Raw genomic sequence first — 26373 nt, forward strand, 5'->3', positions numbered from 1 at the left:
TGAGATGGCTGGATGGGATCACCAACTCAATGGACATGAATTTGAAGAAACTCCGGGAGTTGGTGATGGACAGGGAGGCCTGGCTCCCCTGGAGTCCCTGGGGTTACAAAGAGTCAGACACAACTGAACAACTGAACTGAACTCAATTAAATTCACCCATTCCCGTCCATTTTAGTTCACTGATTCCTAAAATAACAGTGTTCACTCTTGCCATCTCCTGTTTGAGAACATCCAATTTACCTCGATTCATGGACCTAGCATTCCATGTTCCTGTGCAATGTTGTTCTTTACATTATCGGACTTTACTTTCACCACCAAATGCAACCACAATTGGGCATCATTTCTGCTTTGACTCATCTTCTTCACTCTTTCTATAACTTTACTCCCCAGAAATTCCATGAGATCTTTGTTATCTATGCTCATCTGTCTTTTCCCAAGGAATTATTCACATATTTTGCCCTAACTCAGAGCATGAAGCCCTATCCTCAGAGTAGCCTTTCTTAAATGCATGCCCTGCTATGCCTCTTGCCCTCCCCACCCCGAACCCTTCCCTTGATGGCACATTGCCTGCAGGGTAAATCCAGACTCATTAGTGTCTTTTAGGGCCTTCCATGCTCCCACCTACCAGCCTTACCCCTCTGCACCCACTCACCTATAGCGTGCTACACACAGGTTCCCAGGTGCATTGTGCTCTTTTGGCCTCTGTGGCTTTGTCTCTGCTTTTCCCAGCCTGTAGTACCTTCCTGTCCCCGCTCCTAGCTTAGACCAAACCAACCTCCTCTGGAAAATCTTCCTTGACACTCACCACACATGCCAGGCAGATCTAAGGACCCTCCTGCTCTCAGAAGCATCCATCTACCCCTGCCTTACTGTTGGACCTAGGAGAGCAGGAGACAGGCCCTGCTCAACTTGGTGGCTTTAGCACCTGGCCCTTAGAAAGCACCAGCATAGCCCTTAAATGAATGAATCATGTGGTAAGTGTCCTTGACCACATAGAAACTTCCAACAAAGAAGTGAGAGGAGGATGACGTTCGGAAAGGAGGCTTTGGTGAAAACTGTTCTCACTGGTAGAAACAGTAATAGATACTCGTGAGCTTCACTGTTTTTCATTGGTGTTGTATTCTTCTCTAGGTTCGGAGATTGCTATGTGTGGAATAAGGTCACCACGTGCATACACAACATCCTGAGTGGGAGGCGATGGATAGAGCATTATGGAGAAGTAACTGTTAGAAACACCAAAAGCAGCGCTTGCATTTGCAAGCTCACATTCGTCAAGGTAGAGAATTTCATACCATAGCCAAGGGAAGACGCATAAAATGCCTCCTAGGAAAGAAACAGAGCAATTACCTTTAATGGCAGCAAGTGAATCAGTCCTGTAGCATTAATCCTTATGGACGTTTAGTTAAGAAAGCAGAACAAAATGGTAGAGTTGCCCCAGGCCTGCAGACGTCTGACCATGTAGAAGTCAAAAAAGGCACCATCTTGAAACAGAAAAAAGAATTCTTTTTAAAGAATGTTCTTTTTAAGCAACCAGTCAGTTCATTAAGTAAAATTCCAGAGAGTATTTCTTCTGTAACAAGTCTCCTGGTTTATATTCTATTTATATTCTTGCTTGATTACAACATATTCAAGTGATCTTATTTTAGGGAACTAAATATATCACAGTTGTGTTTTCTGAGGATACATAGAGATGACAGCTTCTAGTCCCTATAAATTTGTCCAACTCTGCCACTGTTATACATAATCTTATATAAGTTCAACAAAAAGCAGTACCTTTCCTAACATGAGAAGATGTCAGATATTTTCCTTTTTTCCTTTTTTTCTTATAGATTGATTATGTGGCTCAGAACTGAAGAGCCTGAATCAGTATTTGTTCTGACTAGGTCATGACAGTAGCTGTGTGTATTTAGTTTTGTAGTCTAGGAGAAACTTCAGTTTAGGCCTGCCTCTAATATTTGCAGAGCTCAGGGTGAGAGTACAAATGGACATCCCCATTCCGTATGTGTGAATATTTAAAATATGTAAACCAAGCCCACAAGCTGTCAAATAAAATATGTTTATACTGACAAAAGTACTTTTGTAAAAATAAAATCTGCAAGTCTAGGTTGGACACTTGGGAACACCGAGCTGGAAACCCAGCAGCTCAGGAGAGCCAGTCTGGCCCACAGCCTTCACCACTTACTCCCCACCCCCATCTCTGCCCCAGACTGCAAGAAGCCACACATATTTATATAGACAATCCAGCCCACACTTCCAGACTCTGTCCACACCCCTTCAAACCAGCACCCTTGGCCAGCCCTCAGGCCTAATGATTCACATTTTCATCTGCCTGTGAGTAGAGGAAGCAAGGAAAGGCCTGTGCAGGCTGTGGAATAAGCTTAGAGCCATTTGGACAGGAATTGGGACCTCATCTAGAATGAGGCCATGGGATCCAAATGGGTCAGTTTTCACAGGCTTCTGACCCCTTGAGAAGGAGTATGGCTGGAAGAGAACTAGAACAAGGTCTTCCTGATTAAATTCAGCCATTTACAGCTACTATGAAAATTATTTTACAGTTTTCTCCAGCGTTGCTGATTGAAAATCATTAAAATCCAGGAGCCAAGGAAAATTCAAGACAGGAGGTTGGGAAGGATTACTCATCTATAGATTAATACTCAGTTAAGACAGAAACTCAGCCTTCTCTGAGTTGTGCTGTCATACTCTAGCATGGAGTAGGGTCATCCATTTCTTAGAAGTTAAGCCAACTAGTGCTTAGAAAGTCACCCTTCCTTGCAAAACATTTTGAGATAGATGTCTGGAAATGGCTTGCCTGAGAAACATCAAGGTTAAGGAAATTTTCCATATGAAAATTATAGGGATTGGTTTTATTAAACAGATCAGGTATTTTAACAGGAGTTTGGTTTTTCCAGGTGAATTACTGGAATTCTAATGTGAATGAAGTCCAGGGGGTTGTGATGGATCAGGAGGGGAAGGTGGTGCACCGGCTGTTTGGGAAATGGCATGAAGGGCTGTACTGTGGTGTGGCCCCTTCTGCTAAGTGCATCTGGAGACCAGGTGAGACTGGCTTGAGTGTCCTGCCTCTAGGGGGCGCCATGAGTGGCAGAAGGTAGGGAAGGTCCCATCATCTCATGAGGTACACCTTATGTTTTAATAGTGAGATTATAAACATAAATGCTTAAGGCAATTACAGTTACATTTATACTTAATCTATAAGTTTAATAAGTCCAATATTTGATAATAAGGAGTTGTCGAATTGAGACCAAATCTGATGTGTGGTCAGAGATTGGGCTTCATGTAAAATCTCTCTAAATGTAATGCTCACATTTCCAAAGCTAGGTTTACTTATTAAAGCATTTAAATAATTCAAATATGCAAATTTAAATACTCATGTTTTTTATTTATTCTGTTTTAGTAAAACAAAAGCCTGCAAACATCCATAATCCAGAAATTCAATTATTTAACCAGAATAAGTGATCTTTTTACATGAGCAGCAAAGAGCTACAATATGTTGACATATAATAAAAGACATCAAGAGAGCTCTGGTAATACACTAGCATATAACTGACTATCAAGTACAAATGGAACAAGTATCCACATGATATTTATTTTCGTTGGAATTTTGTCAGTTGTTAGTTTCCTTAGAGACCTCAACTGAGTATATAAATTTCCTGCTAGTAAAGTGGTTAGTTCATTTATTTGTCAGTTATATACTGAGTAGTGACTAAGCTTCAGCTCTCTTCTGGAAGCTTGGAAGTGCATTAATGTGCAGAGCCTGCAACGACTCTACCTTCTAATGTAGTTTAAAAGTGCCAGTAAACATTAGATCTGAATCTTTTTCTTTTCTAAATGGAAATAAATTGTGTTTCTGGTGATATCTTAATACTGCTCATAGTTAATCACTCAAACATTTAGTTACGCAGTTGCATATTTGAGAGAAAAATTAGGGTGTAGGTTAGCCAGTGAAGACTACTATATGTGCAAAGTTGTATTTTAAAGGCCAGATTTTATTAAATATATGAATCTATCAGTTCTAATAGTCAACATAAAAGTTTTTCATCTTACAAAATAAAACCAATTTAATTTCTTTAAAAATTTGTAATCTAGGGACTTCCTTGTGATCCAGTGGCTAAGACTGTGTGCTTCCAATACAGGGGGCCCGGGTTCAATCCCTACTCAGGGAACTCAATCCCGCATGCTGCAACTAAGTGTTCTAATGCCGCAGTGAAAACTGAAGATGTCACATGCCGCAACTAAGACCCAGCACAGCCAAATAAATAAATAAATAGTTTAAAATTTGTAATCTAATGTTTATGACTACAGATTTAATGTTTATGTGAGCGTTAAGTCAGCCTCTGCATGCTCTGTACACCTCTTTGCCTCTCACAGTGGTTTCTTGGCTTCATTCCAGGTTCCATGCCCACCAACTATGAGCTCTACTATGGCTTCACAAGGTTTGCTATTGAGCTCAACGAGTTAGATCCTGTACTGAAAGACCTCCTTCCTCCAACAGATGCCCGATTCCGGCCAGATCAGAGGTGAGCAGAGTGGTGCGGTTTAAAACGAACACTGGGTCATGGCATGGTGCTTGCAGAAGTCATCAGTACTTTCATCGCCATCCTTCACTTATTCACTGAGTCATTCATTCCCTCAGCAACAGCTGAGCCTTCCAACCCTAGGTCAGGAGTACTCAGAGTATGATCATGATAGATTACCTCAACAAAAGTGCCCCGCAGAAGATAACACAGATGTTTTTTAACAAAAAGCGCAGCCCCCCAATTTACCAAAAGTCTGCAAATTATTGAACTCTTCACTAAATACAGTGACTCCTCACCTCAGTGTTTGTACTTATATACTTCTGTTACTTTTTAACATGGAGCATCTTTTTGTATTCAAGTAACTTTGGTGTTACATTATATAATTATAACATTATGTATGTACTAATGGGCCTCCCAGATGGCGCTAGTGGTAAAGAACCTGCCTGCCAGTGTAGGAGTCATAAGAGATGTGGGCTCAGTCTCTGGGTTGGGAAGACCCCCTGGAGGAGGGCATAGCAACCCACTCCAGCATTCTTGCCTGGAGAATGCCACGGACAGAGGAGCCTGGTGGGCTACAAGCCATAGTGTCTCTAAGAGTTGGACATGACTGAAGGAGCTTAGCACGCATGCATATATAGTAATATTATGTAATTTTCATGTGTACAAATTATATTTCTACATCTGTATACTTATGTATACCAAAAATTTAGTTTCTATCCATCATCATACAGTTGATCTCCTTTATCCATTTCAGTGACGAATAAGAGAAGATACAGGGATACCTGGAAATGATGATTGTCATCGTTTAGTAGCTAACTCGTGTCTGACTCTTTGCAACCCCAGGAACTATAGTCCTCCAGGCTCCTCTGTCCATGGGATTTCCTAGGCAAGAGTACTAGAGTGTGTTGCCATTTCCTTCTCCAGGGGATCTTCTTGACCCAGGGATCAAACCAATGTCTCTTGCATTGGCAGGTGGATTCTTTATCACTGAGCCACCAGGGAAGCCCATACCTCGAAATACTTTGAGTCAAGAATTGGCGTTTTCCCAGCATGTTTTTGATTCCCTAGAGTGTGAGATATACTCAATATACAGTATCTTTAATACCTTCTGATTTTATTTTTTTTTTGGTAATTAATTTATTTTTTATTGGAGGCAAATTATTTTACAATATTATATTGGTTGGTTTTGCCATACATTGATATGAATTCGCCCCGGGTTTACCTAAGTTCCCCCTCCTCAACCTCCCTCCCACCTCCCTCCAATACCTTCTGATTTTAAAAAATTTATTCTTACATATTTCTGTACTCATATTTTCTATTCCTACAGAATTAATTTTACTCTTTACAGAAATTCTATGTCATACAAATTCCAGCCAAGATTTTCTGTTTCCAGTGTCTTTGTGGCCTTGTCTGTCTTCTGCCAAAATGTCCCCAGTGTTGGATGTTCTAGTATTCAGTTTTCTTATGTTCCCCCTCTTTCTCTAGAACATTCTGTATCACTGTTTGACATTCAAACTTATCAATAAGCTTCCTGTACAGTGTGTATCATATTGTATCCCTGTTCTTTGCTCTCATTTTGAGATTTAAATATTTGCAAATCACCATTGGGTCTGCTTTCTCGATTCTATTTCAATATTGCCTTTCTGAATTTCATTTACTACTTATTTCCTTTCTGTGGCCTTTTGTAATTTCCCCCAACTGTTACCTTTTCTTTTTTCATCAGCTTTACTCTTTCCAATAAAAGATGAGAGCGCCTCCCTCTCAATCTGTTCTAAACGTAGCTGGAGAACAGCCAGGTCACATCCTCCATGCAGTAACCTTTCACAAGTGCTTCATTATAACATAATGAAAAGGAGCAGAGCCAGGGACTTCGTGATGTTCTACCTCAGACTCTCCAGTCGTCCCCAAAAATCTCAAGTTTTGGAACCTGAGACAGCACAGAGAAGCTGACCCCTTTCACTTCTGCCTGCAATGCAGAAGACCCAGGTTCAGTATACCTGGGTTGGGAAGATCCCCGGGAGAAGGGAATGGCAGCCCACTCCAGTATTCTTGCCTGGAGAATTCCATGGACAGAGGAGCCTGGTGGGCTTCAGTCCATGGGGTCACAAAGAGTCTGACACAACTGAGTAACTTTTACACTTTTGCACACACAGAAAACATATTAGCTGATGGCAGACAGAGACTGTGGCAGGGGCAAGGGGATATTATCAGAGTGTTACTGTTCATTGTGTTATGTTCATAGCAACCAGAATTTAAGCTTATGCAAGTGGGACGATTTTTTTTCTCAGTAAAGAAGATAATATAGTAAAAGATAAACTGCTTTCTGCTTAGATTTTTGGAAGAAGGAAATTTAGAAGCTGCAGCAGCAGAGAAGCAAAGAGTAGAGGAACTCCAGAGATCTCGAAGACGATACATGGATGAAAACAACCTTGAACATATACCAAAATTTTTTAAGTAAGTCAATTTATTCCCGCAACAAGTTCATGCTTTGCAAATGGTTGCCACAAGCAATGAAAAACTTAGGGTAAAAAGAAAATGAGAGAGAGTTTCATGTCCAGGGCACTCTGAGGTAGAAAATTAAACTGATTTTGGTAACTGGTATTTGGCAGTGAAAATTCTGAATCAGATTTTTTGGTCTCGTGAAGTTTGTAACCATAGACATAAATTCTGCTCGACAGCTCTTCTCTTTCCATGGGCAGCAATAAAGACTGAGGGTCCTGCCCGAAAGACTCCTTGTCCTCCAGCTACATCCTTTTGAATGGTAGAAACTTCTTCCCACTCCCTCACCCAGAGATAAGCTGGGACCCTATTGCCCACAGGGTCATTCTGGCTTCATTAGTATTTAATTTTACTTCTTTCATATAGAGGGGCTTCCCTGGTGGCTCAGACAGTAAACAATCTGCCTGCAATGTCAGAGACCCGGTTCGATCCCTGGCTTGGGAAGATTTTTCCCCTGGAGAAGGAAATGGCAACCCACTCCAGTATCCTTGCCTGGAGAAATCCCATGGACAGAGGAGCCTGGCGGGCTACAGTCCATGGGGTCACAAACAGTCAGACACGGCTGAGCGACTAACACCCTCTATCATATAGAGCTTTTTGTCCATTCAGATTTGACCCTTCTGTGGTATGATCATGGTGATTATTACAGGATTATTTGAGGGATTATATACACATCACACAGACTAAGGTTTCCAGATCCATCTGCCACCCTTTAGAATCAGGACACATCCGCTCAGAATAACCTCATACCCCTTTTAGCTGCCGTCTCCTGGCTCTCCTGGAGCGGAACAACAGCCCTGCTGTTTAGATGTTGAGAGTGCTTTCACTGGGCCTGAACCCTGAGGAGGCTCTTACAGCTACTGAGGCTGCATACCTTCCCCATCAGTGAAGCAGAGAAAATTCTTGTGGGTCTGGGGTCTAGTTACAGTGTTTGTACATGCTTTGTTTGGGCCACTTCACTTTCTATTCCTGCCTTGAGGTGACTTATCCCCACTCTTAGCCCCTCTCAGCCCCTCTCCCTAGGACCCTGCCCACTTCCATTTCACGACAAAAATGAGTTTATTTTTGGTCAAAAATAATCAAATCATCAGCCAGCAGATAGAATGTTCACTGGCTTACAAAGTACTGATTCTAATACACACCTTATCTACAGGAGGGGGTCCAATTACCAGGTCACGTGAATGAGACTTACGTCTAATGTTGATTTGTGTATTTTCACAGAAAAGTGATTGATGCCAATCAAAGAGAAGCCTGGGTTTCTAACGACACCTACTGGGAGCTGCGAAAGGACCCTGGGTTTAGCAAAGTAGATAGCCCTGTTCTCTGGTAAACTGGAAACGTAGAGCTAGTTGACATATCACGCTCTGAATGAATAAATAACTATGCACAATTATGTTTCTTAGAGCTCTGCGTGGTTTCTGGGTCTACTGAAAACCGACCATTTGCTTTTCTATTCATCTTTATAATGAACTTTCAGAAGTGCATTAGACAAGGCCTCTAACCACTTTCGGATCCTTTCTGTTTTGCTGCAACCATATTCCTTAAAAAACATCCACACCCTCCTCAAAAAGCAGAATAAAAGGAGCAGAATATAAAATCCAAAGTCTGAAGAGTCTGTAAAGAGAAACAAGCTGTAACTGGTGCTTAAAAAGCTGATCCAGAGAGTTTAAAGCAACATGACACATGAACCATGCATCTGGTCCTTCTCCAGAAGCGCCATCCTCTCCTTGCAGGAGCTCCAGGGCCATGGCAGTTGGTCAGCTCAGACTTGGAGCTTGTCTGTTTGATGTGGTGTACCTGTGCTGGCCTTTTCAAAAGAGATGTGATGCTTCTCAGAACCTGTTCCATCTGTACGCCATTGTTCATGCCTTAAGAAATGCAAAGATGTACAATAAATCATTTTTTTAAATGTGCGCTCCTAGGTTTGTGTGAAGGACAGATCTTTTGAATCATGGCATGATTCACTTTATGGGGTCAAAAGAATTATTAGACTAACTCAAATAGCTTGAAAAAGTAAACAACACATGCTTTACTTTGATATATTGGTTACTATATCACATGTCTGTAAGGCAAGAAGGAAAAGGTGTGCTAAGTAGATCTCTGTATTCACGTTGCTCGTCAGTTTCCTGTCCTGCGTACAGTTAATAAACCATCCCTCTTCCACCTAAGCTCCCAGTGTGCCCTATTATTTGGCAACATCCGTATTTGATTTGCACACTTGCCATCGGTGTTAAAACTTTGGAAGGAAATAGCAGAAAGCGTATGGAATTTCTCTGTGGGCTTCGGAGTACTGTAAGTCTAACTATTTTTGAGTGAAGCACAGTGCAGCCCACATCTATCCTGTGTCTGACCCACTGGCGCTGTTGGAATTCCACTGGGAACGGAAGTGAGAACACTAGAAGCTTATTTGCATTGTTTAAATGAGTTCTATGCAAAATCACATGTCATATTTTCATCAAGTGTTTCTGTATGATACATAGCCACAGATTAAGCATTTACCTTGCTATTGGCAGAAATATAAAATTTAAGCTAAGGAATTTATCCATCCCAACAAAAAAGGAGGGAGATGAGGGACAGAAATGTGTTTTGCATATTTTAGAATTTGTTTTTTTCCTCCACTGATATATAAAAGTTTTGTAGGAACTTGCATCAGTATTTCTGAGTTTCTGCATATAGATAATTATATAAATGCTTATATATATATATATATAAAATCTCTAGAGATTTTCCTAGAGAATTATAAAATCACATGTATTTTGTTCTGTTAAATTTTTATTCTTAGACTCTTATCATCAGATTTTATGTGTCATTTTAAGCTCTGATGATAAGGTTACTGATTTCTTTATTATGAGGTGTTGATTTTAGTTTTGTTTCTTTTCCTGAAGAAATTCCTAATTATGGCTATTTCACTATCAAATCAAGACTGCTGAGAGCATACGGGAAAACTCCGAAGTCTCCACTAGGTGGGGCAGGTTTCAATTATCTGAAACTCATTCCTCCTTTTATCTGAGTCTGTACCTTCTATGTACAGCGTGCACTGGTTCAGAATGCAGTTTCATTATCAAGCAAACTCCCAGCTCTGAGCATGTAAGCAGAACCCTCCCTCAGTCTCTCAATGCCTTTAATTCCTATTTTAAGTCTTTGGTGGCTTCCCCCATGGCAGTAACATGTTCCTTATTATTGATTCTTTTTCTGCCTATTCATCTTGACGTCCTTTTATATGCATCCTGAGATACATGCCTTTAATTTTGATTAAATTTTAATTAGAATTTTGTTGGCTTCCTCAAAGAAGTCTGTTCTCCCTTAATTGGTAAAATTTTAGATACTATTTACAGTGGTTCTTGTCTGTAATTACTAGCATGTCCCTGAAGAGTCTCCGAATTTTAGCCTAAAGATAAATTCTGCAAAATAAAGGTACTGCAAATAAGAAGATACTACAAGTAGGAAGGTAAGACAGAAGGTGACCAACGATAATATCAATCAGGCGGCTGGACAAGGACCCATGAGCCAAGAGGGAGGCAACTGCTGTACCTCGCAGTGGGCTTTGAGAAAGAGAATAACTAGTTGGATGGACCTTTACTACCTAGTAAGTTAAAGGTACAAATCAGGTAGGCGGATGTTGGTCAGAGCTAACCGGAAACTCTTACTAGGATTTCAAGATGAGAATGAGAAGAGTGTCAAATTAATTAAAATCACCACATTATTTGTAACTCTTTTAAGATTCAGATATACTGATTAGAATTCCAATTCAAGTGATCAAGTTTTAGATAATGCTTCTGTAGTACCTGATTCACAAATATTCCCTTCAAACATTCATACCAGTGTAATGGCCCCATCCCTCATTTCTTTCTCACTTTTTATTTATTTGATAATTGCAGAATTGTAAGACTCTGTATTCATCTGCATAATTTGGAGGCTTTTGAGACTAGTTTCAACAGCAAAAGGATAGACATTAGATCATTCTTGATAAAATTTGACTTCTTAGAATTTGATGTAAACCTTTTCATTTCAGGGGTACTTTTCCCCCTAAAACAGTCTAGGATAGAGGAGGACTTAATATGTCTTTATACCTCCTCTGTGATTTATTCTAAGCTTCTGCATATTTTTGAGTGGGTCATTAAGGAAAGCAGTAATAACTGATGATGGTCCTGTGGTGTGGCTAGACAGAAAAGAGCGATGGCACACACCAGCACGTGCAGAGGCCAACCAGGAACCAGTTTTGCTTCCGTATGCTGCTACCAAGGGTGCAAATTTTCTTTCAGATTTTGCTATTATTTTATTGGGTTTTTTAATTAAGTTATTACTTTTCATGGGTTACTTTAAATTCCAGACAATTGTAAAAACAAACCTCATTTGAGATATTTTAATATTACATATCAATTATACATGACATGAAAACTACCAGATGTACTTTGGTAAGAGAAATCAAGGAGTTTCTCATACAAAGGATGCCCGGTTATTGATTTTCTAAACCTTGTGCTCCTCTTCATTAATCTGGCCCCTAGGACTTCCAGTGATTCCACTAATTAAGCATTACATTAGGTCCTGCCCCAAGGAGCGCTAGGTGGGTACAGAGTTAAAGAGGAAGCTGATCCAACTGTTTTGCTTAGTTCTAATTATGGCCCTGGCTGGAGAAGAGTTTATAATCATGATCGAATGTGCATTTTGTTAGTACCTTGGGTTTCAATTATCCATCTTGTCTCATCTTGTACTCTGTCATCCAGATAATGAAGTATTTGTGGGAGCAGAGCTCCTCACGCACCAGGGGGTGTAATAAATGTTTGCACTTGACTCAAGTTGATATATTATGACTGTGGCACAGTAAATAAAGCTTGTGTACAAAATATTTATTTCTATGGCAGCCATTATGTTCAGGATATATAAACTGTATCTAATTAAACAATTATGAATCTGTTTTGTGCTCTAGAAATATTCTTTTGGGGGAAAGATGGAAAAAATGTCATGGGAGCTAAGATTAAACTATTTGGGTTTTTTTTTTTTTCCAAAAAGCTTCCCAGTGATTTAGAAATACTGCTTATCAAACTAGGATTAGATTCTCTAAGTTTTCATTGAATTTCTTTTGTAAGATTGATCCTTTTTAACTATACATTGCATGAATCATTCTGTTAAACCTTTGTTTAATACATATTTATACGAACACACATTTGTGACTGAATTGTAAAACCTTTGTTGTAGCCTATTAGTGAAAATGGCAAATTGTTCCAGAAAGGACTAGTTTTAATCCTTCCAAAGTGAGATCGAAAGAGTGAATTCTTTAAAAATTACTGTGATGAGTCAGCATTCCCAATATCTTAAGCAAATGGAAGCCCCATGTGGCACTATGCTGCTACCCATTTACTCTCAGATTTTTGTAAATTCACTCTCAGATTTTCCTGGTCTTTAATTGGCTTTTAAAAAAATTAAGTCATTATTTTTCATGGGTTACTTTATCCCATAATTTCCAGCTTACAGTCCTGTTAGTCATGTGCATCCTTTTGTTTTCCAAAATAACTATCTTACTTGATTCATTTTCTCTTTTCCTCTGGTCCTGAAATAATGAGGGGCAGGAATGCACATGCTGATTCTTTTGCACTATGCTATTGAGCGTTTGTAAAATATGCAACATTTATGCACAGTTGCAGGCTAGTGTATCAATATTAGAACCATTGCATTTAGCTCCTATGGAACACTACTTTTAATTGTTTGTGGATTAAAAATTACCCCATTGTTACATATTATTAGTTTTCTCAGTATCTCCAGACTGGTAGGAAAAACATACTTAAAAAGGAACGCTTTTATTTTCTGCAAAAAAGTTTTTTTCTCTCAGTTCTTCCTTCTAAATATAAGTTAAGGCAGTTTTGGAGAGAGGAATATCGAGCTTTCAGAAAGCAAAGTATAATCCTATTTGAGTTCTGTTTCTTCTTACTCTTAGTTAACAAGGTACATGCGTGCATGGTAAGTCACTTCAGTCGTGTCCAACTTTTTGCGACCCCATGGACTTGTAGCCCCCCAGGCTGCTCTGTCCATGGGATTCTCCAGGCAAGAATACTGGAGCGGGTTGCCAAGCCTTCCTCCAGGGGATCTTCCCGACCCAGGGATCAAACCTGCATCTCTTACGTTTCCTGCGTTGGCAGGCAGTTTCTTTACCACTAGCACCATGTAGGAAGTCCTGAGTTAAAAGAATAAGCACAACTTAATACTGTTAAAGACAGAATAATGCTAAAATGATTACTGCTTTTATCTTCGGTATTAACAGCTAATCCCCGCCCATTTAATGATCTTCATTATTTCTTTAGGAAATAATACAGTTAATAGAAACTTTTCTTCCAGTCATTTCGAGCTTACTTTAAAAGTTGTACTGACTTTATTTAACTGACATACAATAAACTTTACATACCTGAACTGTGCAAGGTGGTACATTCTGACATATGCCTATGCTCTTGACACCAGCACTGCAGTTACAACAATGGACATATCTGTCATCACTCAGCATTTTCTCTGCCTCTTACTAATCCCACTCTTCTCCACCACACCACCCTTCCTTTTGAGGCATTGATTCATCTGCTTCTATCAGTTTTCAAAATCTGCATATTTTCCTGTATTAATTGCATATGGAAGTTTTCTAGAAGGCTGTTGTGCATATGCATCCAGCCGCCTCCCATGCCCCCACCTCAGTATGCACCATCAAATAGAAACATACTGCAGGATAAAGATCTCATTCAGTTCTAGCTAGGTTTGTTAAACAGTTTTAGATTTAAAATACTTTGAAAACAACAAACTATTTTTCACATCAAAATAGTCATGTGAGTCAATTTTCATCTTTTTGGAGTCCAAAACAGTGGTAACACTGAACTTGCTGGCAGTGCCGAGGAAGCCCTGGGAAGTGATTTCTCTTGTTTGTAATGAAAGAATCCCTGACAAAGCCATAGGAATCCAGAATGAAGGCTCTTGAAATAATGTCATGCTGCTGTTAAAGAGGGAAGTAGCCTATGCTGAGGACCCTAGTCAGTAACGAATCCAAGACGGGGTCTCAGTGATCCTTTTAAATACCATCACTTGTGTCACCAATGTAGGTCTGCTTGTCATCAGTGTAGGTCTGCACTAGATTTTTTTATTGGGCTGGGCCTTTGTTGCTGTGCTTCAGTAGTTGTTTCATGTGGCTCAGTGGTTGCGGCGGCCTGTGGTCTCCAGAGCTCAGACTCAGTATTTGTGGCACATGGGCTTAGTTGCCCAGAGACATGTGGGATCGTCCCAGAACAGGGTTCCAACTTCTGTCCCTTGCATTGCTCTTGACCACTGGACCACCAGGGAAGCCCCTGCACTAGCTTTTAGATTTTGTACATTTTCTTCTAGGAGGTACCTGGATATGCAGGCACCTACCTAGGTGGCCACACAGGACGATGGCATTCCCACCAAAGTCTCTTCAGTCAGTAATGTTCAGACTCATAGTCCCAAGAGGTCAAAGTTATCTTCTAAATTCCTCCCAGTTTTGCCGAATATAGTTACCAATACTTAATGAAATATTCTGAACTTTTAAATTTTGTTCATTGAACAGGATATTTTCCCACTGTTTAACTGAATTGGCCCAAGTGTTTATATCCAGTGTTGTATCAGAAGCTGTCTGATCTGGCCATTCAAGAGGGCTTGGGTGCGCTCAGTACTTCTCAGGGCCTGCTTCACCTACACTCAATTCACACGATTAATACTCATTTCCTACATACTTGCCCAGGCCCCAGCTGGTAATTGTTCTTCTCTTCAAATCAAAACATCTCCACCTGGATAGTTATGGAAGGCTTAGTGAGAGGCGGGTCCCTCTGCTAGTTCCCTTGGTAATCGATGAGCCAACCAGAAGTCAAGTCTCCTATAAAGGGTAACCCCGGCCTCCTTTGCTGGGAGCAGGGATGCCCAACATCTCCTAGCCAGCTGTGCACACAGTGGGGTGTCAGTTCAAGGACCTTGGTTCAGACAGGTAAGCTTCCCCCAACCCCACCCCAGCTCTCTCTTCTCCCCTGGCAAGTACAGGGCTTGCAAGCCTGCGCGGTGCAGCACAACAGAAGCCCTTAGGTTATTAATTTAAATGTTTTACCTTTAATTTGTTAGTATCTGGGACAAATCCTGACAATATATCCGTGCAGCTATTTTATTTGCACTTCACATCTGACAGATTCTGGAAAAGCCTGTCGGCCATCTCACATGATACCACCTTCTCAGTAGATTTGAGGAACCACAAAGCAAACCTTTGATTTTTTTCTAGTCAGTGGGGTAGATTTGCAAAACTGCTAATTCATGGATGATACTAGTGCTTTTAGTTACACCCTAGATTCCACTTGTGTAAATTACAGTTATACTCAAAACCTAGGCCTATGCCTGTATCAGTTTCTTTTTTAAAAACTTGTTTATTTGGCTGTACCAGCCTTAGTTGTGGCACGTGGGATCTTCGGTCTTCATTGCAGCGTGCAGCCTCTTCAGCTGTGGCCTGTGGACCCTTAACTGTGTGGGATCTAGTTTCCAGAGGAGGGATCGAACCCAAGCCCCCTGCATTAGGTGCACAGAGTCTCAGCCACTGGACCACCAAGGAAGTCTCTTTTATTAGTTTTCTATTGGTGTCTTAACAAGTTGTTCAGTTGCTAAGGCATTTCTGACTCTTTTTGACCTCATAAACTGCAGCACACCAAGAGTCCTTGTCCTTCACTGTCTCCTGGAGTTTGCTCAGACTCATGTGCATTAAGTCAGTGATGGCCATCCAACCATCATCCTCTGTCACCCCCTTCTCTTCCTACCCTCAGTCTTTCCCAGCATCAGGGTCTTTTCCAGTGAGTCGGCTCTTCACATCAGATGGCCAAAGCTTCAGAGCTTCAGCATCAGTCCTTCCAATGAGTTTTCAGGGTTGATTTCCTTTAGGATTGACTGGTTTGATCTCCTTGATATCCATGGGACTCTCAAGAGTCTTCTCCAGCACCACCTTTCAAAAGCATCAATTCTTCTGCACTCAGCCTTTTTATGGTCCTGAGAGGGTAACAGGCAGTAAGGCCGGGGTCTCCAAAGGGAGGAAATAGGCTGCAAGTGTCAGACATTTTTTATCTCTGTCTTAAGCGGCAGGAGGAAACAAACAAGTGTTAGATTTTTTTCCCCTTGTCTATACGAATTTATAAAGAGGTTTCTCTTAAAATTCTGTGTTGCTGTGAGGACACCTGGTTCCACCTGAACTTAACTTTTCTGAAACCTAGAGCTAACCAATGTGGTTTTTCTTTTGGAAATGTTTGTCTTAAGCTATGTTAATGAACTATGTATTTACTCTGTTTTTCTTCAAGTCGGCTCCACTTAAGACTCAGAACTGATAAGGGCTCAATAAACCAGTATGTTTTACTCATACATTGTTCTCCTAATCTATGTTAATGAAACTATATATTTACTTGGAAACCTGCCCCTCTTCAAGATTCATCTTATGGCCTGGGATGACTCACTGGTGCCAATGTTATCTCAAAATGCATGTTGTAGGTGAGGGGCCCAGTGCCACTCTGAGTTTTGAGACATCTTTCTATAATTAACAGTTTGCTAGTGGACTCTGGGAGTTGCTGATGGACAGGGAGGCCTGGCATGCTGCAGTCCATGGGGTCGCAAAGAGTCAGACATGACTGAGCGATTGAACTGAACCGAACCGAAGTAGCTATATAACATTTGGCTAAAGACGTCTGCCTGCTTCTGATGTCTATGTCAGAAGTTTTCTCTATCTCTTTTATACTTTAATAAAACTTTATTACACAAATGCTCTGAGCAATCAAACCTTGTCACTGGCCCCAGATTGAATTCTTCTCTTCCAGAGGCCAAGAATCCCAGCGTCTTTCATGGTTCAGCAACAATCTTTCAGTCCAACACATATCTGGCATGACTACTGGAAAAATCATAGCTTTGACTATACAAATCTTTGTGGGCAAAGTGATGTCTCTGCTTTTTAGTATATTGTCTAGGTTGGTCATAGCTTCTCTTCCAAAGAACAAATATCTTAGTTTTGTGGCTGTAGTCATCGTCCACAGTGATTTTGAAGCCCAGGGAAATAAAATCTGTCATGTTACTGTAAGGTCGAAATGGTCCAATGATGTCGAATAAAAGAACTCAGACGCCAAATAGATAATGAAACAGGCTTTAATGGCCAGGCACCCCTAGGCGGGATTCCAAGATGCAACAGAGTGAAGTCGAGGAAGTCCATGCTGAACAAAGGCAGAGAGCAACTTTTTAACCTCACAGTAAGGAACAGTGAAAACCTTCCCCAAAAAAGGCAAGGTTTGGGATGGTGGTCTCTCACAGGTCAGGTAGTCGAGGTGGCGAGACCGGGTTGATTGCTCCGGAGGTCTAAGAGGGAGGGTTGATTTCTGTCAGAAGCTGTTTCGTCAGAGGCTCTTCAACGGTCTGGCAGGACCTTTTCCCGCTGGCAGGAAATGAAGAGGAGAAGAAGAAGCCAAATGGCCACTGGGGAAGAGAAGCCAAGATGGCCACCGAGGTCCGGCCTTACATTCCGACCCTTTTGATAGGATAGGGGGCGACGCTGTCATCTCTGGCTACTTCCTGCTGGAAAGGGGCATCATGGAGCTTTTGGGTCATGGCCAGGCCCCGGTGTTCCCAGGGGCTCAGGGTCTTTAGGCAGGAGTCTGGAATTGGCGGTCATCATCATTTTCTGTCTGTTGGCATTTCAGGTCATCTTTTGCAGCTGTTGGTATGTGGACTGAAGAGCAATGTGAGTAAAGTGGCTGTAAGAATAAAAACAGGTTTAATTCCGACCGGCTAACATGGTCTTGGGTCTGCAGCCTGTCATTCCATTGTTGTTGTTTGAGCTCTTCAACTCTTCCCTCCCTCACCGGTATCTTATCTAGATTCAATCCTGTGTCTCTGTTAATTGCGTAGGCTGGCACTGAGACCTCAGGACCATAAGTTGAACTGAATTTACCCGTTCCCTAACAAAATTGGTCAGCTTGTTGATGATGCAGGGCCCGATTGTTAACAAGAGGAGGAATATGACAAGTGGACCCATCAAGGCTGAGATTAAAGTCGTCAACCAAGGAGACCCGCTGAACAATTGTTCGTACCATACACTCTCTTTGGGTTCTCTCTCTTTAATACGGCATCTCAGCAAAGCCATGGAGTCTTTAATGACTCCAGAATGGTTGAAATAAAAACAGCATTGTTCTCCCAAAGCTGCACAGAGGCCCCCTTGTTGCATAAAGAGGAGATCCAGCCCTCGTCTGTTTTGTAGGGTTACCTCCGCTAGGGAATTTTGAGATTCTTCTAATTTAGTCAGGGACTGTTCTAAATGTTTAAGATCCGAGTCAATGGCCGACTGCAGGATTTTATAATTTCTGTCTTGTAGGATCAGGGCTGAGGTTCCTACCCCTATAGCCCCAGCTATGCCCAACCCCACCATGGATGACAGAACTGCAGCTGCTCTGATAGCTCGTCTAGTCCTAGACAGGAAAGGGGAAAACGCCAGTTCCATCTGAATCTTTTCATAATAGGTCATTTTAGGAAACAGCTGGACCATCACACAGTAGCCTTTTCCAGAATTTATAACAGTGCCATGAATACAGGGAGTAAGACCTGTTGAGCAAGCCCACCACCCAGTGGGAGCAGAGTAGTAAGAACCGTTGGACACTGAAAGGGTACTGCTACAATAACCCCGCAGGGGCTTGAGCTCCTGGAGATATAACACATGTGCCTGCTCCCGTTACCTGTTGGAGTGATTAAAGGGTTGGTGTGGGTTGGCAATACGTGCAGCTAGCAGTATGGTCAGAATCAGGAGCGCTTGACTTAGAGTAGTCAGAAGAGGCCGCAGAGCAAGCATGGCTGATTAAGATATTAGGCAGAGGAGAACCAAGGTATAAAAGTTGATCTGGGAATTATGAACAACAGCATTAATTCTCCTGTAATAAGTTGAAAGGAATTGGACCCTAACAGTGATAGGAAAGGAAGTGATAAGAAACAGCTTTTCCATCCTGTGTGTTAACCTGGCTGTTGGTGTGTCACTTCAAGTTCTGTTGTTTGAGGAAAGATAAATCTTACGAACCCTTACCTCAGGCTTTTTAAAACACAGGGTACCACTTAGCCATCAGGAAGCCCATTAAAAGACAGGGAGGTCCAGTAATCAAGTCTTTTAGGAAATTGGTAATGATGTCACCTAAACTTGAAACATTATAAAAAAAAAAGTGTTCTCAACTATGTAATATCTTTCTCCTCCTACCTTCTCAAATGTAATCCTAGGAATTTTGCCTGTAAACAAAGCATTTCTGGACCAGAAATTCTTTCTTTCTTTATAGCAAGGCTTCACATTATATATTGAGTGGCACAGGTTTCATCATTTTTAAGGGACAGAGACATAAATGATAAATAATGGATATAAAATATTACAATCTGCCACCTCAAAAAATATTTTTATGGAGCTTGGAGATTCAAGTATTGATTGCAGTTTTATTTTGAAAAGAATGCTTCAACTTATGTGGTTTTTCTTCCTCATGTTTATATTAAAAGAAAAGCTAATAAACTCTATTTTAATTTAAAAAAAAAAGTTGATCTGGGTGTCGGTATAAAGAAGGAAGTTTCCCTGTAGCCAAAGTTCAATGATAGCCTGGGTGAGAGAATAAAAGTCAGTTATAGGAGTGGCAAGCCAGAGATCTTGCAGGTCAGACAGAAAGTTTTCAAGACTAGCTAATGTGAGAGACATGTAGAGAGGGAGGTCACTACAAAAAATAGTAGCACCCCAGAAGTATAGCGCTACCTACGATGTAGGCGAGGGCCAGAAAGAGGCGGAGAGCAAAGGACCACTCCGGTGGGGCGATTGAAGCGAGGCCTATGGCAAAAAGTATGGCCAGGAGGGTGACTAGAAGCAAGTCCCAACAGTTGAGCTCAATAGTCATTGCTCGCCTATGGGTGGAAGGGCTCTTTTGGTTATAGTGAGTCTGGCGGGCCTGGAACCTTTGGAAGTGTAGGTATGGGTATTTGTGGACTGAGGAGGGAGAAGGCCATGTGAGGGGGCCTGTTTAAGCCTGGTGATGTGATACCACGGTTTGTGTCCCAAGAGTTTGGCCACTGTGGGAGTGGTGATAATCACTGTGAAAGGGCCAGTCCACCGTGGTTGGAGGGGGTTAGGTGTCAGTGTCTTTAAGAGAACCTGGTCTCCCAGAGCCAAGGTAGTTAATGGAGGCTCCCGATTTGCATCGCTATCGGGCTGGGGCAGGGTGCGGTCTGCGTGTTCCTGTAGAAGGGATCGGAGGAGTGTGAAATAGGGCAGATAGGCTCCGAGAGGTGGTAGTGGGGGGTCTGGGAGATTGGCGAGCAGATACGGCCTACCGTATAGCAGCTCGAATGGCGTGAGGCCTGTCTTGGAATGGGGAGAGTCATTCGGATGTGTGTGAGTGCTGCCGGCAGAAGGTGACTTGTTTCAGCATTGTCTAGGTGTTGGTCAGGGAATATTCTTGTCATACTACCACTTGGAGATTTGTTGCATCCTGGAAAAAACAAACTTAACAAGAAAGTTAAAGGTACATGGCTCAAAGATTAATAGAAGTAGAAAAGCTGCTCAGGGGCTACCAGGAGAACCAGGACTAGACATTGGTTCATAACGTTAATGTTTCTCTAGGTACGAGAAGATGCAAGAATTTGGGCTCATAAAATATTTACCTGAAAGCATCTGACTATCTGAGGGCTGGATCTTCTGGGTTTTTCCCAGAGCACAGAGTACCTTATTTCTGATCTCCACCCTGAACTCCTTTCAGAGGGTGTTGAAGGTCAGCAGCTTACAGTGGTCATGATGTAATCTTTGTAGAGGTAGCTGGCAAGTATCAACTTCCAGTCAGCAGGGTCCCTTCATAGCCACATATTTGACCATGTTTGGGGGCCATTTCATGGCCATTGTGTCCCGCGGTGCTGGGAAGGCTCATCCCCAGGTCTAGGGAAGAGTCCACTGATGGGCCACTCAGTGTGCTAAAGTTGGGCCAGACCTTGCAAGTAGCAAAAGTAGCTGGACCACTGTCTTACTAGCCTCTTGGTCCAGGAAAAGATACCTTCTTGTTGCTTCTTCCCATGTCTAGAGTTATATTATTACAATCATTGATCTCATATGGAACTGCATATCAGCATTATATCACAGGCTCAGTCACACATTTGTTAAAGTAAGAAATAATCTTCTGAAACAAGCAACATAGAAAATAATATAGCCATAGCTAGCAGTTATTAGTAAAGTCATAAGTAAGAATTATAAGTCAAGAACTTTCATTAGGTAAAACCTGGTATACCCCAAGTCATCTGACTTGATTTGTTAAATGACTATAGCCTGGTGTTAATCTCCTGGTTGTACATTATGGAGCATCTGACCTTTATCTGAAGATTGGTTACTGAGATAAGCCTTAGAAACAAACTTAGAGTGTCCTTTTCAATAACATAATTAAATTTTTTAGCAATATCACGTAACAAGGACCTGTCACAGCAGTGAGTCTTAGTAAACACTAGACCTTAATTAACAAAACTAGAAACTTAGTTTAACAATTTACAAAACTTAATATTCAGTGATTTTTCATTGTGGAGGCATTAACCCTGTAGCCAGGAAGGCTTTAACCCATCAAATAAAAATGAGGTTTGTCAGGGAGCTGGGAAAAGCCAAGCAGCCGTCTTGGATTTCCCATAGCCCTGACTCTGATTTTCAGCTATTGTTCACCCATTTTTAATTCCCCAGTTTAGGAATAGACTGTTGCCACGGTTTAAGGACATCAGGATACCACAAGTCTAACAGTGAGGGGTTAGTTTTTGTATAAGCAGAATGAGCTTTTACATGTACCATAATCTTAAATAACATTCATTTACTAAAGTAACAAAAGATTTTAAAAACAAATATGAATCACTTAAACGCAAAGAAATTCACAATCCGTTATTGAAAGATTTATTCTAAGAAAGCTTTGTTCTCTTAACATAGAGAGTAGACTAAATTCCAGTCTGTTACCAATTTACCATATAGCAAACAAACAAAATTTATCAGTTAATCTTAGAAAAGTCTTTTCCATAAATCTTGAAGAGCTAGCATATTTTTTAAAGGCATGAGAGTGAAACCATACAAGGCATGTTTAAAATCTAATTAAATTATAATTTACAAAGTAGCCTGGTCATTGCTGTGACTTGTAACATTTAAACATGATAACTAGAATTATAACTGACAACACTTTACCGGGACATATCAGATTTTCATGAATTTCACATAATTTCTAGGATATTTATATAAGTAGCGTCACCCATACAGTATAACCTGAGAAGACTCATCACTCCTCCAACAATATTTTCCATGCAATTTTAACATGTCAGATGAACTGAGGTAGTTTAATAGCTCTTTGGGATGTCTCAGGGGCCCTCTGAAGCATCCCAAAGTCAGCTAGAAGTCAAGCTATTTAGGCAGTTTTGTCAGCAAGTATCAAAAGGGTTCATAACACTCAGTTAGGTAGAATCATGTAGATCACTGTAAAATAATATATTCACTTAGCCAAAGTAACAAAGAGGATTTCAAAGGTAAACATAGAACAGATCACTTCAGAGGTAAAGAAACTTAAAATGCATTATCAAAGGCAGTTCAACATCTCAAGAAAACTTTTATCTATACATAGAAACTCTTTATTTGGGGTCTCAGTTCAGTCACTCAGTCATGTCCAACTCTCCGCGACCCCATGAATCACAGCACGCCAGGCCTCCCTGTCCATCACCAACTCCCAGAGTTCACTCAAACTCATGTCCACAGAGTCAGTGATGCCATCCAGCCATCTCATTCTCTGTCGTCCCCTTCTCCTCCCGCCCCCAACCTTTTCTAGCATCAGAGTCTTTTCCAGTGAGTCAACTCGTCACATCAGGTAGCCAACGTATTGCAGTTTCAGCTTTAGCATCAGTCCTTCCAATGAACACCCAGGATTGATCTCCTTTAGAATGGACTGGTTGGATCTCCTTGCAGTCCAAGGGACTCTCAAGAGTCTTCTCCAGCACCACAGTTCAAAAGCATCAATTCTTCAGCGATCAGCTTTCTTCACAGTCCAACTCTCACATCCATACATGACCACAGGAAAAACCATAGCCTTGACTAGACGGACCTTGGTTGGCAAAGTAATGTCTCTGCTTTTTAATATACTATCAAGATTGGTCATAACTTTCCTTCCAAGGAGTAAGTGTCTTTTAATTTCATGGCTGCAATCAGCATCCGCAGTGATTTTGGAGCCCAAAAAAATAAAGTCTGACAATGTTTCCACTGTTTTCCATCTATTTCCCATGAAGTGATGGGACCAGATGCCATGATCTTTGTTTTCTGAATGTTGAGCTTCAAGCCAACCTTTTCACTCTCTTCTTTCACATTCATCAAGAGGCTTTTTAGTTCCTCTTCACTTTCTGCCATAAGGGTAGTGTCATCTGCATATCTGAGGTTATTGATATTTCTCCCGGCAATCTTGATTCCAGCTTGTGCTTCTTCCAGCCCAGCGTTCCTCATGATGTATCTGCATAGAAGTTAAATAAGCAGGGTGACAATATACAGCCTTGACGTACTCCTTTTCCTATTTGGAACCAGTCTGTTGTTCCATGTCCAGTTCTGACTGTTGCTTCCTGACCTGCATACAGGTTTCTCAAGAGGCAGGTCAGGTGGTCTGGGATTCCCATCTCTTTCAGAATGTTCCACAGTTTATTGTGATCCACACAGTCAAAGGCTTTGGCATAGTCAATGAAGCAGAAATAGATGTTTTTCTGGAACTCTCTTGCTTCCTCCATGATCCAGTGGATGTTGGCAATTTGATCTCTGGTGCCTCTGCCTTTTCTAAAACCTGCTTGAACATCTGGAAGTTCACGGTTTACATATTGCTGAAGCCTGGCTTGGAGAATTTTGAGCATGACTTTACTAGCGTGTGAGATGAGTGCAACTGGGCGGTAGTTTAAGCATTCTTTGGCATTGCCTTTCTTTGGGATTGGAATGAAGACTGACCTTTTCCAGTCCTGTGGCCATCGCTGAGTTTTCCAAATTTGCTGGCATATTGAGTGCAGCACTTTCACAGCATCATCTTTCAGGATTTGAAATAGCTCAACTGGGATTCCATCACCTCCACTAGCTTTGTTTGTAGTGATGCTTTCTAAGGCCCACTTGACTTCACATTCCAAGATGTCTGACTCTAGGTCAGTGATCACGTTATCGTGACTATCTTGGTCGTGAAGATCTTTTTCGTACAGTTCTTCTGTGTATTCTTGCCACCTCTTCTTAATATCTTCTGCTTCTGTTAGGTCCATACCATTTCTGTCTTTTATCGAGTCCATCTTTGCATGAAATGTTCCCTTGGAATCTCTAATTTTCTTGAAGAGATCTCTTGTTTTTCCTATTCTGTTGTTTTTCTCTATTTCTTTGCATTGATCACTGAGGAAGGCTTTCTTATCTCTCCTTGCTATTCTTTGGAACTCTGCATTCAGATGCTTATATCTTTCCTTTTCTCCTTTGCTTTTCGCTTCTCTTCTTTTCACAGCTATTTGTAAGGCCTCCTCAGACAGCCATTTTGCTTTTTTGCATTTCTTTTCCATGGGGATGGTCTTGGTCCCTGTCTCCTGTACAATGTCACGAACCTCCGTCCAGAGTTCACCAGGCACTCTATCTATCAGATCTAGTCCCTTAAATCTATTTCTCACTTCCACTGTATAATCATAATGGATTTGGGGTCTACTTTCCACCAAACCTTCTTATCACTCTCTGTACCCATTTGTTTTCCCATCCTGGAACAGCCACCTGTAAGTCAGACCTACTTCCTTTTTCCTTCATAAAATGTAACTTCATTTTTCATACCTTCTTTACTGAACATATACATCCTATTTTCCTTAAGCAATCAAGAATTGTCCTTTATATTAGCATTCTATAGATTGGTGAACAAGCTAGTTGTTTCTAATTGCACATGCAAAAGGAACCAGTTTTGCAGTTCTTAAGAAAAAAAATTTTCACTTTAATTAGTTTTCTCCGGAGTCTAAAGACTATCATGGCCATCCTGTGTCAAAAAAGTCATCTTACCTTTCTGTAGTCATAGTTTTATACCTAAATTATAGATATAGACCAAATATGGTCAAATTGACTCTGATATCAGGGGCAGATTAGTTGATAAAATTCTTGGATTGTCCCTCTGGTGGGAAGTGAGGTCTTTGCCCCATCTGAAGAATCTGAAGGGTTAAGGAAATATGCAGGAGTGGAGAAAGCTTGACCCTTTTCCACCCTGAGAAACAGGAGTAGAAGGGAGATGGTACAGGGACATAGGCCAGGCCTTTTGGGCCGGCCACTTGGCAAAGAGGAAATAGGGGGGTTGGCGATGTTTGGAGTATAGGGTTAGGGGCGGTTTGGGATCTAATGTGGGAACTAACAGGCGAATCCGAAGCAGGGAGGAGTTTAGGGAGGGATGGATATTGTGGTGGAACAGAGGAAGTTCCCGAGTGTCTCCAGGGCGGTTTGCAACCTGGTGTGAGAAGGGACAGGAGAGTTGGAAGGGGGAAGAAGTTTAGGGAGGGAGGGATAAAGCGACGGGACTGAGGAAGCCTCGGAGCGAATTTCCGGGGATCTATCTCTCAAGCGTGATGGCTGTGGAGAAGGCACCGAAAGTGTTAATGAAGGAGGGGTTGGGGAAGCGGGGGAAGAGCGAGTTGAGAAAGTAACAGAAGCAGAAGGCAGGGTGCCTTCAGATCTTCTGGAGGAACCATGAGGGCAGAGTTTTTCTCGGTCAGCTGCTAGCGAGCCGAGGACTCCTGCAGCCGCTTGCAGGGAGCTGGGGATAGAGTTTTCCTCCGTCTGTGCAGACGATGCTTTGGCTGGCGGTGAGGGGCCAGAAGGGGAAGAGGGAAGAAGAATTTGGAAGGGGGTTAGAAAGTATAGGGGAGGGGCAGGAGCGCAATCGCCACTAAAGCCTGTTCCCAGGGTATTTCAGACCATTTTCCCATCTTCTGGCAGTAATTATCTAAATCACGGAGGATATTAAAATCAGAAGTCCCCATTGATGGCCACTGTGAGCCATTGTCAAGAGGATATTGAGGCCATGCCTCAGAGCACAGAAAGGTCAACCGCTTGCACTCTAAGGGGGTTGACCAATCTCGGTAGGCTTTGGAAGCAGCAGTCCCCATGGCGAGCGGCAGAATTAGGCTTAGGGGTCGAGTCAGTCAGGCGTCCCTGAGTGATTCAACACCCCAGCGAGGGTTAGGGCTACCACAGTTGAAACGGACGTCTCCTTAATCGACTAGTGCCAAGGAACGGTAGGGCCACCATAGCTGAGATGGACGCCTCCGAACCAACTGGCGCCGAGGAGCAGGCTTAGCCTGCGGC

General features: G+C 41.7%; 1 protein-coding gene across 16 annotated transcripts in view; it reads left to right on the forward strand.

The window, feature by feature from the left end:
- OSBPL6 (oxysterol binding protein like 6) overlaps positions 1–11948 on the forward strand; it is a 226856-nt gene extending 214908 nt beyond the window's left edge. For all 16 annotated transcript variants that reach the window (XM_055396929.2, XM_055396931.2, XM_055396933.2 and 13 more), the window contains 5 exons: positions 1132–1276; positions 2910–3054; positions 4409–4535; positions 6867–6989; positions 8256–11948. In XM_055396929.2, coding sequence (XP_055252904.2) covers positions 1132–1276; positions 2910–3054; positions 4409–4535; positions 6867–6989; positions 8256–8364 — 649 coding nt within the window. In that variant the 3' untranslated portion in view covers positions 8365–11948. The remainder of the gene's footprint in view (positions 1–1131; positions 1277–2909; positions 3055–4408; positions 4536–6866; positions 6990–8255) is intronic.
- The last annotated feature ends 14425 nt before the right edge of the window (positions 11949–26373 follow it).

Source organism: Moschus berezovskii, chromosome 2, assembly GCF_049115385.1.
Source record: "Moschus berezovskii isolate FMDL1 chromosome 2, NW_MosBer_1.0, whole genome shotgun sequence".
Classification (NCBI taxonomy): domain Eukaryota; kingdom Metazoa; phylum Chordata; class Mammalia; order Artiodactyla; family Moschidae; genus Moschus; species Moschus berezovskii.